General features: G+C 41.8%; 1 protein-coding gene across 1 annotated transcript in view; it reads left to right on the forward strand.

Moving 5' to 3' along the window:
* The window catches only part of MAP1B (microtubule associated protein 1B), a 71,880-nt gene that overhangs the window by 33,376 nt on the left and 17,410 nt on the right, over window positions 1-21,094 (forward strand). The window contains exons 3-4 of the mRNA XM_075410674.1: window positions 15,452-15,534; window positions 19,539-19,679. Of these exons, the coding sequence (XP_075266789.1) occupies window positions 15,452-15,534; window positions 19,539-19,679 (224 nt within the window). The remainder of the gene's footprint in view (window positions 1-15,451; window positions 15,535-19,538; window positions 19,680-21,094) is intronic.

The following is a 21,094-nucleotide window of genomic DNA, read 5'->3' on the forward strand; positions in this document are numbered from 1 at the left end:
GTGTATGTGGGGAAAGCCAATGTAACCAACATATCTTTTTATGATCATTGGGTATTTGTTTTTTTCCTGGTGCTGAAAAATTGGCTATTTCAGTGTTGTGCTGTGCCAGTTCTGTTTCATTTGAGGAAGGTACATAGTTCTCAAGATTGGTTGAGTTTTGCCTCAGTCTAGGTAGGACTGTGTAGTAATGAGGTATATGGGATACGGAGCACATCCTGCAGCACTGTGCAGGCTACAAGTTGAAAAGAGAGTAATTTGATGTATTAGCTGAAAATTAAAAAACCACACCTGCTTACTGATGGTTCTTTGAATACGTGGTTTCCAAAAATTACCTTTAAGTTAAGAAACGCAGGCAATACAAAATGTTCTTTTTCTTAGGAGAACACCATGCAGTCTCACCCTTTGTGCAAAGGTGATGTTGCCTTGCTTCCTGCCTTGTGTGCAGACTGTTCACCATAAGACAGAAGTGGCCTGAGGCACATTCAGTCTGTCACTTGACTGTCCTAATGCTACTTTTGGACTTGACTTTCTTCATTTACCCTGTAGGCATCTCTTCTTAGGCATCACACAATGTTACACCGTCATATCTGAATTGGGAAAGTGTTTTTCTTTTGATATTTCTGGTGGTCTTCTTCAAGGTAGCTTGTAAGGGGCCTCCTTTTGTGTGTGCCTGTCCAAGGGCATGCTCTTAAAGCTTATGAATATCCAAAAGCTATATATGCCAAATACTCTAAAATTTCAACTTTTGCCACTCTAGTTTATGAAGAATTCTGGGGAGGAAACCCTATGGGAATTTATGAGACTAGCTAGATCAAAATGAAGATATTGGTTATTGATAAATGATTTATACTTACAAAATTTCACCAAAACTGTCCTTACTCTATCAGCTGAGTTTACCACACTCCCTCATTCTCATCTACGTGAGAGCTGATTTTTTTTTTCCCTGTTACGTCGATTTTCTGCATATCACCTTCTTTAAAGAAACTCCTGAGACTTGTTTTTTCTTCTGGCTCTCGTGTTTTCTAGATGGTTTATCTGGGGAAACACAGCATGAAGATAATTTTAACAGTATGAGCCTTGGAGCTACAGATAAGAATTTCCAGACTTGAGGACTCCTGGAGCACATTTCCAGGGGCAATCAGTGCACAGAGATAAAGGCAAAGCCTGTGGGCCTGCTGGGGAGAGGGGCCAGAGACTTGGAGGTACCATCTTTATAAATGAGAAAGTGGGCTGCCTCCCTTTAAAAATCTGAACTCTTCTAGATCCCCTGATTTAAATAGAACCTTTACATTTCTAGGATCTACCCAGTATTGCTCAAGACCAGACACTTTAATAAATTATCAGTGTCAATCATTATGAAATCCCCAGATGGAATATGGATAAAACACCTCTTTTTGACACATTTGAGGTGCATCTTCTCTAATTATCTTTAAAGTTGCATCTTGGCAATCCATTGCTGAAGACTACTTGGTGTCAATTGCCAAAAGTAATTAGAAAGATGAAATTTGTGTAAAAAGTTGGTGATCACCATTGTTCCTGCTTGTACCCTAAAGCATTGCAACTGGATGCAAGCCAGAAGAATTAATTCTAATATCAAGTCTAGTGTGAATGAGTCTCTTTCCTAAGTTTGATTTTTTGTAAATTTCTATATCACAGATGCAGAAACAAGGGTTACCAATGGTAATTTTTTTTTCACAGCATGGTGAAATCTGTATGATGAAAGCAGCTGTAATTATTCAGTTGGTGTCTGCAAACAGTGAATTAATGATTGGTGGCCTTTCTTTTCAAATCTGCAGTAAAATTGACTTATGGGCTAGGTCACTAGCTGGTTTAAATCAGCATGACTGCTGATTTAATTGGTATGCACTAAGTCAACCTAGGTAAACATATATCTGTATGTTTAAGAACAGTATGGATAGCTTCTGTAGACAAGACAATGCTGACCAGCATAAGAGACATCTCATATGGCTTTCAGTGTACTAGTTTCTCTTTTACAGATGTCTGTCTTTTCTCTGTTTTCCATCTTGAAGAGTACTTAAAATCAGCCCTGCAGCAGTTTTACTTTTGGAAAGTAATAGGTGAAGCCAATCATAAGGTAATTCAGGAAGGCGAGCCTGTGCGAAGTTTGCACTGAAAAGCATGACAATATATTAATTCCTAACTTAAACACCTTTGTATCTGAATCCATGATTCTTAAAAAAAAAAAAAGTTAGGGATTTGTTCAGTTAATGAAAAGTGCTCTATTGTTTAGTTACAAATATTCAAACTGAAAATAAAAACACATGTTGTTCTCAGCGGGGGAGAAGGTGTCAGGAGAATAGACTCATAGCAGATTACAGATTAATCTCCTAAGCAGAGACTGGTCTGTGCATATGTTGTGGAAGCAGCTTTACAGTTACAGGGCACCAGGTGGTCACCTATGGTTGATTTAAGAAGCAAACACTGCCATAAATGCTGTTAGTAGTGTGTAATGAGATTAACTCCCCACAGAATTTGCAATATCCTTGAGGTTTTTCCCTAAAGCAGCACAGGGCTGATCACCACTTCTTAAACAATGAAGAGTTTAGTCTTTCATTGTTGTACGCACATAGCTCTCACAAGTTTTAATAGGAGTTAGGCATGCATATGAAGAGAAGAATAGACCTTAAAGTTTTAAGTAATCATGGTATGCTAAAGGTTTCCAACAATTTCACAAAGGACCAGGCCAAAATTGTACGATTATTCCCACTGGGTGACATTAAGTATTCTCAGAGATTCATATTTTTGAGGCATAAAGGGGGATTAGAGGTTCCAAAATAATGATGAAGATTTAGAAAACGGTAAGGAGACTTAGCTGCAGGAGGCACAACCCGAGGCAGGGCTCATATTTAATGAAATGTTTTTCCTTTCCATGACAGGGTGAGCTCTTGCTTTCTTTCATTTTAAAGTATCTAGTTTGATGTGTGCTGAGCATTGCAGTGGACTTCCTGGGAGTCTGATGGACGTTTACGTAGTTAGAGATGGCAGAGATCTCCACAGCAGTCCATGCATGTGCAGGAGTAGACTGTTTCTTGAGGTGCGAACTCTGTGCCCTCCTGTAAAATCTTGCTATGTCTGTATAAGCAGAAAGGGTTCTCCCATTATCGGTCAGCAAGAGTAGTTCTTTCCCAAGAAAATATATTGATTGCCAGACTGTAGGAAGATTCAACCATAATTAATTTTATATACTGTGAAGTATCTAATCTGGAGTGTAAGGCTCCCTGCAACAGGCCTTAGTGCTTGCAAACAGATCTATCATTCATTATTCATGGGCTGCCAAGGCAATGAAATCCTTCTCTGTTTGAACTAGGAGGAAGGATAGTAATTATATATAAACTGAAAAACTTTAATAAATACATGCCAAAGATAATGTGCTTGAGGGAAAGAATGGATTCCCCATGTGTGAAACCCCTGTAGCTTGTATTGACTTGTCTGATCTCCAACAGAGATGGCAGATGAACTTAAAATGAAGATGCATATGCAGTAATGACCCCAAGATCAGAAATATACTCCAGAGGATTTTAATTGGAGCTTTGGGTTTGGCTTCAGCTGCCATAGTGATGAAAACCAATTAGTAGGTGAGCTGTGGCAATTTGGAAACATGAATAGAGACTTCTGAAATGATCAAAATTCAGATACTGCTCCCTGAAAGGAGGCAGTAAAAGTCTAAAAATGTGTTCAGGTGGAGATGTCTGGGAAGAGGAAAGGCAGAGTTCTGAAATTACTTTTTTCTGAAATACTCATTTCAGTATTTATCCCTTTGCCGCTCATTTTGCATTTACATCAGCTTTTCCCTGATGCTGCTGTGCTCTGTTTTCCATATGAAGGTGGGAGTTGCAGTGAAGTGCAAGGAAGCATCTGCACAGAGTGCTGCAGAGAAAAGGAAAAAACTCTGAGCAAACTTCTCTTCCCTGGCAGTTGGGATGGTGAGGGCAGACTGGTACAGCCAGCCACTGCAGCACAGGGAGGTAAAATGAAAGGATGAAAAAAGGAGGTTTTAGCAATGGCAACATCTGAAAGGAAATAAAGCACATTTAACTGAGGTTGGGTGTTTTTTTAAATACAGGAAGGATCTTGGCTGGTTGCTTGAATTCCGTTAAGGAGAAACATAATTCTGATGTTCTCTATCCTGTTTTCAACAGCAGATATTTATAATAAAAGAACATTTTCGATTCCTCATTGAGCTCAGTGGCAATTTTCTTATGGAGTGCACTCGGATTTGAGTTAGATACTATGTTATTTAATGCAGATTGGCACAATCGTATTTTGTTAAAAAAAGTCATTAAAATAAATCTGATCTTTGTTTTCCATAAAAAGCATCCCTTTGAAAAAGTCCCGGGCACTTTTCGCTTTTATGCACACATTTGCTTAGCATCTTTGACAGCCCAGTAAATGGTTTTGTTTGTGATGTGAATATACCGGGCACCTGGTATAACAAAAGAATGCTTAAGATTCTAACCGGTCCTGTGAATTATGATACATGGTGCTGCTCGATAAACAGTGAAATGTGAGGTAATGAGCCACAGAGGTATTGAGAAAGAACTAGTATTTTTTCCAAATAAGATTTTATTTGGCTCTTTGACAGTTAACACTGAGTTGGGATGTGAAAAAGAGATTCCTTTTCTGAATAACTGTGCAAGGTTAAAATATGACATTGTGGGGACTATTGCAAATAAATTATATTGGGCAACGGCCTGCTCTGCTCAGGATTATTTTAGTTGCTGGGTCTGAGGTGTTTTGGTAAAAGTAGTAAAAGAAGAAATTTCCTTCTTTCTAGACAGAGGAGGTTGTTTCTGGAAACGATCTGATGTTGCGTAGCTCTCTTTCTCTTCCCTGGTTCGTAATACTCCCAAACGCAGGCTCAGACGAGGACTGTCATTGACCTTCGGGACTGATGAGTCAGCTCTGCATCACTGCAGTCTCCCATCCTAGTGCATGTTGGCTGCCAGTCTCTATGCAGTACCGGGGCAGTGTGCTGTGCACCTGAAAACTAGAGCTCCAGATCCACGAATCAGTTCTGCAGTGTATCATAGAACTGCCCTTGCTATTTTCTGTGCCTTTACGATTTAATGGTAGGAAAGAGATTAACGTGAGACAATGAAATGAAAGGATTAGAGCCTAAAAATACAGGGCTGACTGTAGTATACATGCCTTTAATTCACTAACTTGCTGTTAACAGCTTTTTAAGGTTATTACTTAGTGGAGATGTGTAACTCAAGACAACCACTTACAGAGAATCTCAGATTTTCCTACTGCCTGCCTGAAGCCTATGAAATACAAAAACTAAGAGAGGAAAAGGTTAAATTGCCTTGCTTTTGCCTAAATAGTTCTGGACAAGCTTGGAGTGAATTTCAGTGGGTGGTGTTTTCTGTGTTTTCTGTTGCCATTTGTAGCAAGAGTTTCAAGGTCTGCAGTGGTAACATTATTATTTGTTAAATAATATTGACAGCAGCCAGGCAAGTACTTTCTGGAAGAATTTCAGCTCTGGGAAGTAGTTAAACGTGACTTAGGAGGTCCATCCAAAAAAATAATCCATTATATTAGTTTTTTAAGTATTCAGTATTTTCTAAGGCACAACATGGTGATGTACCTTGCAGAACCAAAAGGATTATGTAGCTGCAGCACTCTGGTTGGCTTTTAAAGATTCAGGTTTCTGTGTCTGTATAACCTTGGAAATTGTTTCTGTATCTCTATTTCATGGAGTTAAAATCCTTTCACACCTGTCAGATGTGTTCCAAGGATAAAATTAATTGTGGAAGTAGTTGTTCAGAGATCACAGTGTCTGTAGAGTTTTAATGTACAAAACAAATACATGGAAATACTCCTAAACAAGATTAAAATATACATTTTGGGAAGCCACTCTGAACTGTGAAGATTTTGGGAGGAAGATCCTAAGTTTTGTTTATATGGAGCATTAATAAGTGCTACATATTGCTTTAAAAATAATGGAAAAGACTATACAATTTGCATAAAAAGGCTTTAAGGGCAAAACAATTAAAGAATAAAACATAAAGGTACTTACGAAGTTTTCCGTATCATTGAGTGCATCAGTCTTCTAGCTGTCTCTGAAACCTCTGGTTTCAGGGTTGGAAGGGTGATTCCTGGAGGACGTGGTGACTTCGGGGAAATGAATTGTTGATGAAAGCACATGTCAGACGCTTGGGATGGGACGAGGTCTTTCCTTCTCAAAGCCGTATTGACTACAGCCATGCTATTGAACAAGGCAGTTCTTATGACTAGGGACACCGTATGGCCCACTGGTAAACAGCCATCAGTGTTCCTTCTCCTTCTGCCCAGATATTAAACTGCTCTGCTTTTCAAACACTCCTTTTTTTTTTTGCTTCCTATAATTACAGGAGATCATTTCTTGGAGTAGGGTCCTAAAGGTGCACTCACCGGTCTGCAAAGCGTAATTTCAGCTGTGCCAGTTCAGATTTCTGTCCTTCGCTTGCCATCCTCTCACTGAAATGACAGTGCTGCCAAATAGTGGTGGACAAGGCTTCTGGGGTTTGAGCTGTATCCACCATGTGGATTGTAAATGGCACAGGTCAATGAGCAGAAATGGCAGAGTACAGAGACAGCCCTGCCTGACTACAGCAAGAAGTAGACATCAAATGAGAAAGCAAAGACTGCTTCCAGGGACCCGCTATCTCTACAACAGCTGCTTAGGGTACTGGGTAGTTCCCCCAGAAATACGAAATCTTAGGTATTGGGAATACTTGGTTATTGTAGGATGCTTAGGAATGTTTGGTTTCCTAATCAAAGAAGTATTCCAGTAATTAAAGACAGTAACTTGCTTTAAGAAGAGGCTTGTGTTTTTCCTGTCGGTAGCAAATTTTAAAGCTCAATAGCAGTACCTTGCAGTTGAGCTCATTGAACAGGTTAGTCCTCTTGACTGACTACTGGATACATTTTTCCTTAAGCAGTCAAGGGTGATCCCATTTACCAGGAGCATTGGATTCCACTACTCTTGCAAGTTCAGTGTGTAAACAGGAGGTTTATACATGTTCTCTTTGACTCTGATTTATTGAGGTCTTCTGCAATCTTGGTTTTAAATTTCACTCCTGTCCAGAGTCTCAATGAAATTGGTAATGAAATACCTAGGGTACTTGGTTCAGTTTTTGTGGCATATCCCCTTTTTGGGAGATAAACCTATTTCAGTAGGCATTAAAACTCCAATATATAAACAATTGTTTTTATTGTTCTTTAGACTGATGTCCTTCAACTTTTTTTGAAGAGTACTTTCTGTACTACTGCTTTGTTCAGAAGAGATTTTTAATGCTTTAGCAGTGCTTCGTAGAGCCCTGAAACTGTAAAACATCAAGAATTATGTGAAAAATACTGTTTCTGAAGGTGGGGAATGACAGTTGAGGGTAATAATTTGCCCCTGACAGTAACAGATGGGAGAGAAAGGCCATCAGTCTGCTTCCACCTGATAGATGGCTGTATTTGACAGCAAACTGGATGCCACAAAAAGCTGGAAAATAGTGCAAGAAATCAATATTTAGTGTGAAAAGTTGATACAATTAGTCTGTTGATCAACAAGATATGTGAAAACATGATTTAATGCTTTGAATTTACTTCAGGAGACTTCAGTGGGGATGGATTGCAGAGTGGTGGAGTCCTCTGCAATCACCTGTGTTCTTGCAGCAGCTCCTAGCTCACAAGCCTGCAAGTACTAAAGTCTGAGGCAGAAGATACGAATCCGGCTATGACTGTTAGTGCAAACAGGTCGGCTTGCTTTCCCTCACTGCTGTTCAGGAGTCCTGAGCAAGTCTTGGTGGACTGGGTTTGTGTGGAGTGACTGGACGCTGAATCTTGCAGTTACTGTTAAGGCTGCACGGGCATGCACATGTGCAGATATGTGTGCACACACGATCTCACACACATGGGCACAACCACACACCGGAGCTTGCACACACCTTATGTGTGTGCTTCGAAAGAGGTGTGTGCACACGTGTTTCCAAAGGATCCCACGTGCAGACACAGGCACAGCCACCCACCAACAGCAACATGTATGCGCAGATATTCAAACACATGTGCTTAAAGAGATGCATGCTCCTGCACACATGTGTTTGCATACAGCTATACATGCACGAACACGGACAGAGAGGTACACACATAAAAGCACATATCTGCACACACCTATGCCCACACACATTCATATATACAGACCAGTGCCCCCCCCTCCATGCTCACCTGCTTGGTCATGTACACACTCACGAACAGAAGTGATCAGACACACACTCTGCAACATCTGTGCACAGTCATGCTTGCATATGCATTACCTCAGGCATGCACGCATGCACACACACAGATGCAGTTGGGCAGAGAGGAACCTGATGAGGTTCAACAGAGGCAAATGCAGGGTCCTGCACCTGGGGAGGAACAACCCCATGCACCAGTACAGGCTTGGGGCGGACCTGCTGCAGAGCAGCTCTGTGGAGAGGGACCTGGGTGTCCTGGTGGACGACAGGTTGACCATGAGCCAGCAGTGTGCCCTGGCTGCCAAGAAAGCCAATGGGATCCTGGGGTGCATCAAGAAGAGTGTGGCCAGCAGGTCGAGGGAGGTTCTCCTTCCCCTCTACTCTGCCCTGGTGAGGCCTCATCTGGAGTACTCTGTCCAGTTCTGGGCTCCCCAGTTCAAGAAAGATGAGGAGCTACTGGAGAGAGTCCAGCGGAGGGCTACAAGGATGATGAGGGGACTGGAACATCTCCCCTCCGAGGAGAGGCTGAGGGAGCTGGGCTTGTTCAGCCTGAAGAAGAGAAGGCTGCGAGGGGACCTAATAAATGCTTATAAATATCTGAAGGGTGGGTGTCAGGAGGATGGGGCCAAGCTCTTTTCAGTGGTGCCCAGCGACAGGACAAGGGGCAATGGGCACAAACTGAAGCATAGGAAGTTCCGTCTGAACATGAGGAAGAACTTCTTCCCTCTGAGGGTGACGGAGCACTGGAACAGGCTGCCCAGGGAGGTTGTGGAGTCTCCTTCTCTGGAGATATTCAAGACCCGCCTGGACAAGGTCCTGTGCAGCCTACTGTAGGTGACCCTGCTTCGGCAGGGGGGTTGGACTGGATGACCCACAGAGGTCCCTTCCAACCCCTACTATTCTGTGATTCTGTGATTCTGTGAGGTGCTGGAGTGTGTCCAGAGAAGGGCAATGAGGGTGGTGAGGGGTCTAGAGCTGAAGTTTTATGAGAAGCAGCTGAGGGAACTGGGGATTTTTAGCCTGGAGAAGAGGAGGCTGAGGGGAGACCTTATCATTCTCTACAGCTACCTGAAAGGAGTGGCTGTTGGTCTCTTCTCCCAACTGACTGGTGATAGGATGAGAGGCAATGGCCTCAAGTTGCGTCAGGGGAGGTTTAGATCCAATATTAGGAAAACTTTATTTACTGAAAGAGTGGTCAGGCATTGAAATAGGCTGCCTAGGGAAGTGGTGGAGTCACCATCCCTGGAGGTGTTCAGAAAACGTGTAGATGTAGCCCTTTGGGATATTTAGCAGGCTCGCTGGTGTTGGGTTGACAGTTGGACTTCATGATATTAGAGGTCTTTTCCAACTTTGATAATTCTATAATTTTATGATGATCTTCTGTCTAGCCTTCAACATTCAGGGCTCTGTTATTACCTGGAAGTATAAGCCCAAATGATATTTGACAGTTAAGGACTAAAAGGAAATATGGAACCAGCCTTATTTGGTTAAATAAACATGAGCTCAAAAATCCTAAAATACAACATGTTGCACGACATTGCCTTTCAGGTCATGTAGTTCATAATTGTTGCAAGTCAGATGTGAGCAGGAAAAATGTGTACCTATCACCAGGCTGAAGCTGAACCATATGATACTTGAATATGAATTCCATTTATGCAGGGAGAGGGAGAAGATAAAATGGGGATTTATGCTTCCTGCAGAGTCACAACAGAGTTCAGTATTCCAGAAGATCAGATGCAAGAAAGATTAACCTAACTTTGAGGAGACAATACATAATTCTCTATAAAAAACATGCAACATTAGATATGAACCTAAACTAACCTTTGTGTTCAGAGCAAGCAGGTTTAAACAATTACAAGGAAAGCAGTCACACTTTGTAGTCAGCGTCACTCTTCCAAATCTTTGTCACCATCAGAGGGCTCAGCAGGGTTAGCAGAACTGACTTTTTGTTCACAGCTGTCACACCAACTCAGCATCCCAGCAGGTATGGATTTTATTTTCACCTAGAAATGCTTAAAGTACTCTGATATTCATGCACATATAACAGTTCTTGCTGGAAAAAAATTACTGTATTTTCCTTGCATCCAGCTTAAATGTAAGAAGTCATTGGGCTGAATTGAGCCCTGGAGGCAGTGAATCTATCTTCTCTGACGTAAATGGAGTTATGCCTGTGTTATGCACTCCCCATCATGTCAGTTAGTTACAGGACTGACTGATTACCCTCTGCAGCCCCCGGCATCACCTGCAGGGCTTTCAGAGCATGCCTGGAAGGGGCTTCCTGAAGTTCTGCTATCGTAGTCCGGTGCCTGGACATTATACAGCCTTTTCCCCATCAAGTCTGCAAATCATTTTCTTCTTACTTGCAGATACGGAACTCCAGATTTTTAAAACATCAGAATTTGCTTTGACAACTCTGTAAAGCCCACTACCTTGCTTAATGCTGTAGACTTATCTATTTCTCCAGCTTGCAGTTTAGGTCAGCAGGAGACTTAACGTGCTCTGATGTTCCTATCTCAATGGAGAAGGTGAAGGGGATGGAGTGCTCGATTTCATTTGTGCAAGATTTCTTCAGATAATTTATAATCTGCTGTAAAAGGGGATCTTGATCCTTTCTCCTCAGTCTGGAACCATTGTTGCAATGTAGTGCCTCCAGGTTCACAGTGGGGAGGTTTGGGAGCTGGTCACAGTTACAGCATTATTTGACACTTTCTACCCATTGATCTTTGTGTTGAGAACAAGGAAAAATAGATTTATTCAGTTAGTATAAGAAATAGCAACCATTAGATGACCAGTCCTCCAGAACTCTGAATACTCTATTGATTATATAGAACAACTATGCTGAACACAAGGTTAACACCTCTTTTTTTGGAGGACAAATTTGAAGTCCCCATTGGAAAAAGGTGAAACAATGAGCAGTTCCAAGTTATTTAAAATGTATGGGTTATTGCATTACTGTTGGCTAGGCAAAAAGCTCCTTTTTTCCCAAAGGAATTTATTGATTTAAATATATCATGTGCAAGGGATATGACAACTTTCCGATAACCTTCATCAGACATGGTAAGTCTGAAACAGATGCAATTGAGACAATTCTTGAACGTTCCTCAGTTATTGCTTTCCAGCATAGTGACCGATAAACCCCAATACTGTCTTTCAGAGTCTTTGCACCTCCAAGACTGTGCTCCATCTGACCTCTTGTTCAGTGGTGAAGACATTTGTTGTGTTCCTCAGGCTATTTATTAGTTTTTTTCTTTTTTTTTTTGGTTTTTTTTTGCAAAGGTGTGTTTTCTTCTATCTAATTAATTAAATATAAAAGTGTCTGATTTGCCATCTGCAAATGCCACCCAGAGTAGTGTCTGCAGTAACACAGCAGTCATGTCTTGAAATGACGTTTCTCATGACAGAGAAACGATATTTAGAAATTCTTTACAATGAAAAAGATGTTTAAAGTTGCCAAAGTGTTGTGTTTGAATGCCAGCTCAGGCGTTAAACAGTCATTATATTCGGGGAGAAGGTATTGTCCCTTCACACTATCTGTCAAGAATCATCACAAGAAAGATTTGCCGGCTTCTTCTGTGTTTTCATTGTGTGTGAATGGCACTGATGGGGAGCGAGTGAGTGCTGGTGTCCATCTGGGGTGGTGAGAAGGGCTGATGGGAACTCCTCTATTGAATACTTTGTTGCCTACAGCTTACATCCCCATGGGCTGGTGTTCTACAGGCATGCTCAGTAGGGAAAATTGTATCAGTAGTGATCCTTTGTTAGCCAGGACTTGAAGGGGGGCTTGCTTTCTTTCTCTTGCCATTCATTTACATTTTATGTTTGCACAAAATTAACATAATCATTGTCATTGATATTTGGCCGAGCAGGGAAGCAATAGGATCCTATGGCCATAGGAACTAAGATGATGCATGTAGAAATCATCCTTTAAGCAATTGTCACATGCTGTTTACTTATCCTCTCTGTTCTGGTTCTGAATCAAACAGCTGCCAAGACTCTTTATTCATATCTGTTTTTAATTTGAAGCTTTACTTAATAAAATCAAGGATAAGCAGATACTTAGAATTCTTCTAAACACAGTATTTATTTCTGAATGTCCTTTAGATAAGATTTTGACTTGCTTTCCAGAAACTATAAGCAGGTAAAATCTATCCACTTAACCACTTCTGTGCAACCTGGAAGTTTCTTCCTTTCTTCCACTGACATGTCACAGAAATGTTCTGTCAAATGTGTAGAGGTGGGCTGCAAAAATTCAGTAGAGTTGAAGTGAAGCAGGCCCAAGTCTTCTACATGAGTCTCGATTCTTTCACTCCACCCGTAGTTTAGTAAGTCACATTCTCTTGCCTGTTTGTGAAATGCTATTGCTGCTTTCTGCTCCCACACTAATCACACTGATTAGTTCATTTCTGTTTGATAAAACTGTTCCCGTGGGAGACTTTCCTTCGTTCCAGCTTAGCATCTCGGGGTATCAACCTGGGCAGTAAGCCTGTGTTGTTCTTGCAAAATTGTAAATAGTTTTAATAAAAGATGTATTTTTTTATTTCTCTGGCAGTCAGGCAGGACCATGTTACTGACATCAGCAAGTAGCTGTAAAATTCCCAAGTTTTAAATGGATGGGAGCCCTCGTAGTGATGCACCATAGCAGTGCGGGGTCCCGGCTCTGTACAGTGAGCAGCAGCACATGTTGGTGCTGAGGAGCCGAAGAGGGAGGCAGTCACGCATACAGCTGTGAACAGGCACTGTGTGCACGGTGCAGACCTCTACGCTTGCCTCTGGGAATGAGTCTCAAGGTGCGTGAAACCGTGCAACCGCTGGCCCATGGGAGCACAGGTCGTAATAACCCACATCAGTGCTGGTCAGCAGGAGTTGTGACTCCTCAGGTCACATCCCTCCCAGCTACACAGACACATGACTTGCAGCAGCTTCAGTAAAGCCCAGACTGGGTGGTTTGAGTCAGGGGGACACTATGCATCTTTGTCTAACTTTGCATGTGGCTAACTGCATTTATTTTCTACCTGTATTCAAAGTGCTAATGTCTAACCATATATGAGGCTTAGTGTGGCCTGAAGCAAAATCTGTGCTCTGTGTCACCAACTATCAAGCAAGAAATTTTTGTGGCAACTAAAGGGTGACAATTTGTTTCCTTACCAAGGGTAAAGACTAGATTCAATAAACACTGCCTAGTCTCTTAGTTTGAGGGAAATCTGCAGAAGAACTAAAATATCAGATCGCAGAGCATCTTCTGGAGTATCTGTGGTAACAGAGCCATCTGCATGTTTTATTGAATGTAGCCTTGTATATGCATTGGTGTTTGGCAAGGGAGCAGAGCTATAAGAATTAATTTAATTACAAAGGGTAATGCCAGAACTGGATGCTGCAGAGGGAGACCTGCTCTCCTCCCCTTTTGTAACATACAGTCTGTCTCTTTTTCAAGGACGTACAGCAAAAAGAATATGTGTTAAGAAAACTAAATTTCTTCAAATGAATTAGATTATTTTCCACAAGTCTCTAGGCACTGTCATGCACAAGAGAGTAAACTACAACCCCATCTCACATTTTAGGAACATTCCTTTTTTTCCTTCCCCATCACTTTCTATCATTTGATTATAAGCTTTTACGTTTATAAATGCAGAACTTTCCCAAGTCAAAAGTGAAAGATGCAGGACATTGCGACCTCAGTGGGCGAAGAGGAGGAGGATGATGAGAAGGAGGGCAGGAGGGGTGCAGGTAGGGCCGGGGGGAGTAGGGCATCACCGGGCAGGCAGGGCCAGCTGCCTGGGGGTGGTGTGGGAAAGGCTGGCTGCCCACCCTCTTGCACTCGTGCTCTCAGGAATGCAGAGCTCCTTTCAGCGTGGTCATTCTTGGCCTCACTATTTTATGTCTCTTTACAGGAGAGTTTTTCTAAGTTGGCAAATAGGTGACTTTTTCTGTGCCCCTCGTACTTCCTTTGGAGGGCAATTATTTTAATTGGTTAATATTGCACCCAACAGTTTGCTTAGAAAGGATAGCTCTTCTGGTTTTTTGGACTAATTACCAGTCTGGATTTCTGAATGACAATACAGCTGCTAATTAATCTCACTGCAGTTCTCACAGAAAGAGACCCTGATAAGAACTTGCCAATTAACATAAGAAAAAAAAAAATATGTCAAGAGTCCTGTTGTGTTTTTCTGGCATCCATTCCCAGTCAGATGAATATCACTATTAAACACAGAGACAGACTAACTAGTAAGTATGAAAGCCAGTGGGCTAGGAGGCTGCTCCAAACTTGCCCAGACATTATTCATGCAGGAGCTAGCTGTTAATCTGCACGCCTGCTCACTGTTGTTGCCTAACGCTGCTTGCTATGGTTTCTGTAAGCAGGAGGAAGATGAAGCAGGGTAGCACAGCAAGTGTCTGACCATCACCATAGGGAATTTCTCGCAGTGTCCCAATGTTAATGTTAGCAGAAGGCTGAAAGGGGAATTTTGCCAGAGCGGGTGCCCAGCTTTTAGCTGGTTCGTCTGGTGCGGCCAGGGACCTGGGGTCTGCGTGGCGTGCTGCCTGGCTCTGGAGCGCTCCCACTGCGTGTGACAGCGAGCACGCAAGTGCTGTGCGGGACCGTGCTGGTGGTTGTGGGCAGCGGGGACACCCCAGGCTCCTTTGCTTGTCTCAGAAATTGTGCTCCTTAGCCGTGGTGGGCAGTGCTGGTGCACAGCCCAAGTATTCAGTTTGCTTCTTGAAGGGGAAGTTTGCAGCCCGTGCTGACTTTCCCACTGCTGCAGCTAAGCCACTTATAGTTCCTGGAAAAACTCATTTGAAAGCACCTGGGCGTGTTACAGGACTGTGCAGCCTTAGCTGTATCTGTGATGTAGATAAGTCCATGAAAATACGGGGCTAGATGCTCAGCTGGTGACGGTTATTGCAGTCCCTGATTCGCATCAGCTCTTTAGGACCAAGGTGAGTTACAGGGACTCCTCCAGCCAGGGGAAGGGACAGCACCTGGTGCTGTTGCCAGTTTGTTTTTATTACCTTGAATTTTCTGGAGCGGTGTTTCTGGACCACAGGACGACATGCCATGGGTGTTTCTGAAGAGATGGGCCATGCAGCAGCTGCTGTGACCAGTGTGCGCTGCTCTGGGTGACCAGACAGATGTTGCACAGCGGGACGTACACAAGCTCATGGAAAATGCTGGTTTAAGCCATGCTGGTTTAATTTAATTTCTTTTGATTTTTTGCTCTCTGTGCTTGCAGGTCAGAAGATTCTTCATCACAGAAGTGATGTCTTAGAAACTGTAGTCCTGATCAACCCCTCAGATGAAGCAGTCAGTACTGAGGTAAGTCAGAAATACTTCACTGGATGTGTCATAAAAGCTACATTAAGTGAACAGGATGAGGGCAGTGAAACAGATGTAGTTGAGATGGTTCTTGATTATGAGTTCCTGCCTTCCAGCATAGTGACTGACAAACCCTAATACTGTCTTTCAGAGTCTTGTCAGATTAAGAGCAGGCCTTAACTGTGGATGAATGGACACGTTAGGAGCAAATATAATGAAAAACATAGCCATCCCTTGATTTTCTACCTGGCTTCCCAGACTCCTGATACGCCATCAGAGGCATAGGATAGAAACACATCTGATCCCATCAGTCTTTTTCTCAAAATGCACCAACTTCCCTTCTTGATGGAGGCAGCTGTGGTGGAACTGCATCTGCTTTTCTTCTGCTCCTGCTTTGTTTGGTGGCTCTGTATGCGTATTTTACACATGAAAAAATTTTCTGAAGGTGCCCTGAGACAAATATAGGTCTTTGAGAAGAGTTACCAGCTATGTGGTGGTGTCTTTAGGCTGAGCTGTCTGTCCTTCAAACAGCAGGTGATCAATGGACTCTGGAGAGTGCCCCAGAAGAGGACTGCCAATCACTCATGAACTCACTAGACTAGCATAAAGAACTAAGCGTGTAGTTCAAAGACAAATTTGACAGATTTAGCTAGTGAGACTGAAGGTTGAAAAAATAAGGATAATTGCATTGCTAGCATGTGGTGGGAAGCTCTGACATAGTACCATTTCTGTTGGAAGATGAAGTGGGTCTGCTTGTAGTACATAGCGAAAAATCTGTTTTGTTACCAACTTTAAGTGATATTAAAACAACAACAGGAGGAAGGACACCAAAACAAATGAAATTTCTGAAGTTGTAGAAGTTTAAATAAATTGCTTTCGTTAATGGGAGCTCATTCACTAAAAAAACAATGTGTGAAAATCTCTTACACGCCATTACAAGTACTTGGTAAGGAGCGAGGCAGTCAGCTCTTAATACACTCAGACACTCAGAGTAAAAAGCTATAAAATGTGTGTGTGTGTGTGTATGTGGAGGTGGGGAAGAGACAAAGGAACTGCCAAAAGTAAGGAAATGCCATTTCTGTTGCTGTTGCTTGTTGTGCCTTTGATGGATGACCACATGGAAGAATATGATCTGAGGTCCATTAATGACTTCTGAACCCTGGCTTTACTATTTTGGCTCTGGAAGGTATTTTGCTAGGTTAATTTCCTCTTGCTAGACTGTGGGAGGCAATCTTTTCTTTACTTTCATCTTGCCAAACTGGTCACAGCCAGAAGTTACAAGCTGAGATGTACCTTGGCTGGCTAAGCAAGACTCTGACTGGACACAAGCCAGAAAAAGACTATAAGAAAGAGGCAGGGAAACTAAATCAGAGGTTGGAATAGACATGGTCGACTCATTATGACAAATAGAAAACTCAGTTTCACATATCAAGAGATTTCCAGGTTGCATCTGGGGAGTCAGTGGTACACCATGGAGCTCTGACTTCACCAGAAGAGGAACTTGAATCTGTCCATTCAGGAGAAACAAAAGAAAATTATATTAAAAGAAAATTATATTAAAAGATATTTCTGCTAATCTGGCTGGTAATAGCCATACTGGTGGTACTCTGAGCATGGTTCTATCCAAAGCTCCTGTCATGTTCTGTCAAATACCAAAATACCTCCCAGAAGAGACAGGCCTAAATGGAGAGAGACTGTAGTTTCCCAAAGAAAACAAGTTTCTGAAACTCCCATGAACAGTTACTTCCTTCGTAAGAGGACCCCACTCCATTGCTCTAATGCTCCTACAACTGTACTGTAAGTCTGGGAAAACGCTGGTCTGCCGATGCTCCTGTCTCTGTTCACATTCTGTCTTTGCCTATGTTTTTCTGAGGCTACATCTTGCTGTTCACTTCTTTGAAGAAATTTGGGACTTTGACCAAGGGTAAAGCTGAATAGAATCATCACCTTGCAGTATTTCTTCTGAAATGGAGCAGTCCTGAAATCAGGAGATTAATTTCTGGTAGTCCTTCGGGAAGCCTTGGTTATACCCAGACACAGAATTTATGTGTCTCTTGAAGGTCTTGCATGTGTCTCATACATTATGCTCTGTAATCTGCAGGCATTTATTTACTTTTTTCCTTGCCATAGTTTGCTAGTTCTGCAGAACATATTTCATCACCAATTAATAAAATAGGTTAAAAGGGAATTATGTGACAGTCGTGTATCAGTGATTCACAAGTCAGGAAATAATTTTGCTTTTGGAAAATCTGGCGAGTTTACACATAAGTTGGCAGACTGCCCAGCACTGCTGCCAGCAATGAGAGAAAACATAGAAGAGGAAGCCAGTTCTTTATGCTTTTAATACAACTAAAACAGACAAGATTTGAGCAACACACATCAGACAGCCGGCTGCACTTATCTGTGTTTCTGTCTGAAATAGAAATAGATACACTCAATCTAGCAAGGCTATTGCTGAATTTCTAATTATTTAGTGCAATTAGTGACAGACCAGCATTAGTCTTGCATTTAATTACAGGAACTTTCTGCTGGTTAGCATCAGGGTCACTTATTAAATAAAACAACAATGAAAATGTGAGAGAGTTAGGATCTTCTTTCAGATACATACTCTTCAGTGCCTCTGACGTTACGTTCAGTGCCACAACATAAGTTGTTCAACAGAGATTTCGGGTTGAGCCTTCCTGGCTTAGCCTTCCTGGTGTGAGCAAGAATTATTTAGAACAACTAATTGCTTAACAATCAATAGAAAAATTTGAAAGAATAGCTTACTAGGAGAGCTGAGGTGATTATGTCATCTCCATGGAGACGGAGCTTGGATGCAATATTGTGTGGAGTTGTTCCAGATGGGCCCTGCTCATTTAGTTTAATACGTGCATAGCCTTGTTCTGGAATCATCATTCTGGTTCAACATAATTCCTTCTTAAACAGAGGAATTAGTGCACTTTAAATTCATACCTTACTGTAGGCTGAACTGATTTTTCAGTGTTGGACAAGATTTCTGGAGTATTTGCAAAAAATTTACTCAACAGCACAGAACCTTACACAGGTTTTGTTTTATTTTGTTCTTAAACTTAAGTTGAATTCAGGCAGCAGAAGTATACTGAATATATGGATTTCTCTTAGCATGCAAGTAAATCTCCCCCTGGGAGGGGAAACAGGAATTATTTGTAGCTGTAGTGAGGGTCAAGTAAAGTAACAAGCATCTACTTTAAAATAGTTAAGAGTTATTTCAAATTCAGAAGAAGGTTATTTCGCAGTAGTAAGCTCCTTTGTGCTATCAGGCATCCACTTATTTTTACTACTGTATATACAAAAAGGTCTTGGGTTTGCACACTTCAAAACTTAGTGTCTGTAGTTGGTGACATCACGAGAGGTAAATCGTGCATGTAACTGTAGCTGAGTGCTTGAAATTCAAGTTTATGATTGTGGTGAAGCAGAATCATCCTTTAACTTTGTAGATGATGCAGGTTACAACTGAATGACAGTCTAAACATGCCATTTCTGTGTGTGATTTGTGTCTGTTACTTTTCAGTGACATTTTCGCAAATGAATGGCAAGTTATGCTGTGCTCGGGGAAAGAATGGTCTTTCAAAAACTGAGTCTGTCCCTCATTAGCATATGGGAAGAGTTCACTAAGGCTGTCCTGGTGCAGTGCTATTAAAATTCACAAAGAGTTATAGTTGATGAATAAGTTTGTTCATTGAAAGTATTATTTTTTCATTCAAATTTTATTCTGTTCTCCTCTTTGCTCTTTTTTCCATGTCATTGGTTTAGTTTATTCATCAGACTTTCTCTCTAATTGTTTCTTGTCCCTCCTTTTTTCCCTTTCGTACCTTTCTCCTTGTCTTGCAAACAGCACTATAACTTGATAATGTTTCAGCAGTACTGGCAAACTCTAGTGCAAAACATGTTTTAAATTAGGAGAGGTAAACTGCATGTTCTCAGTGGAATACAGAAACATGTGGTAACTCCCATTATTGATGTGTTTCTCTCCTTCACTCCAGGTGCGCTTAATGATCACAGATGCTGCAAGACACAAGCTCCTTGTGCTAACTGGACAGTGCTTTGAAAACACAGGAGAACTCATTCTTCAATCAGGGTCGTTCTCCTTCCAGAACTTCATTGAGATCTTCACAGATCAAGAGGTGTGTTCAGAAAAGTGTCTTCCATACCTTGTCATGTGATGGCAGAGGTGTCTAGAAGACTAAAATTGGCCCTCTGTGTTGTTAGAGCGACCATGGGCAGCCTGATGCTGACGCTTGTTACTGTTCATGATAGGCTTTCTTTCAAAACATTTATTTAATTTACTTTGGATTTTATGTAAATTGCTTAACGAAAGAATTCTATTTTAATTTGGGGAATTAAATTGTAACTTCCAGAAACAGAAACTCAAGGAACCTTTTGACAATGGAAGGAGATAGTGCTGTGTTTAAGACACACAGGTTGTTTACTAAAGGTGCACATACAAAGCAGTCAAATTGAACTTGACACCAGGTTCTTGCCTGGTGGCAGCTAAGTAATAGGTGACATTGGATAAGACAGAGGCTGTCTGTTGGAATAGCTGTAGTTTTTTGCACCACCTACCTGCTTGTCTTCTTTATGGTAGTGTTTAAAATTTGGCCAGTGAAATCTGTAAATCTTGTGATTTTTACATACCAAAAAGATTAGTATGAAGTATACCAGTATTTAATGCCATTTGTTTCATGGCTTGTTATTTTACTGTCTTGCTTAATGTACTGTGTCTGAAGGCTCCCATAGGGCAGGAACCCATAGTAAACAAGCTGTCACACTTAATTTGGCTGCTGTGTGAAGTATGTATTTAAGTAAACTATATGACTGCCTCCCTAAGAATTTAGTTTCCAGAATTAATTAGGAGCATGCCAGTGGAGTGAGATTTGAAGGATCAGCACTGAAAAAGCAAAAGTTTGCATGAGCTGCAGCGTGACCTTGTTGTATCCATTTATTCCTGTTCTCGAAGCCTTTTTGTTCAGTGTATGGTTGTAGGGTTGGGGAAAGAGCTGGATTCCCATTCTCTGAAACACACGTGACGTCTAAAACTCACTGGCAGTTCACAAAGTTACTTTTCTATGAAATAGCAAACCCGAGCTCCTTGCATCTCTGGCTAATTAATGACACATTATTACTTTATGACTACATGCAGAACTAGGGGCAAATCCTATGGCTACCATTAAGAAGCAGAATTGTTGGCTGGACAATGGAAAGGTGGTGGCTGGCCATGAGTTACAGCCGCCGAGGGATTGTCGCAGTGGTGGGCGTGCAGGGCGTACTCCCGTGGGCTATGAATAAGGCTCGTTTGGCTCATCTCTGGCTGGCAGCAGGCTCACCAGCCAGCCAGCATGGCTCTTTGAAAGAGTTGGCTCCCACCTTCCTGTTTCTGAAGCCTTGGGCTCTCACTGCTTCTACCAGATGTCACAAAAGCAAAGAAAGGTCACATTTGCCATACTACAGTCTTTGTGTGCGACATTTTCCAAAGGGTCCTACTACTAGGAAATTTTTAGGAGGTCTGCAAATCAGGAAAAGGGTAGAAAAAAGGACTAGA

Source organism: Opisthocomus hoazin, chromosome Z (genome assembly GCF_030867145.1).
Source record: "Opisthocomus hoazin isolate bOpiHoa1 chromosome Z, bOpiHoa1.hap1, whole genome shotgun sequence".
Classification (NCBI taxonomy): Eukaryota; Metazoa; Chordata; class Aves; order Opisthocomiformes; family Opisthocomidae; genus Opisthocomus; species Opisthocomus hoazin.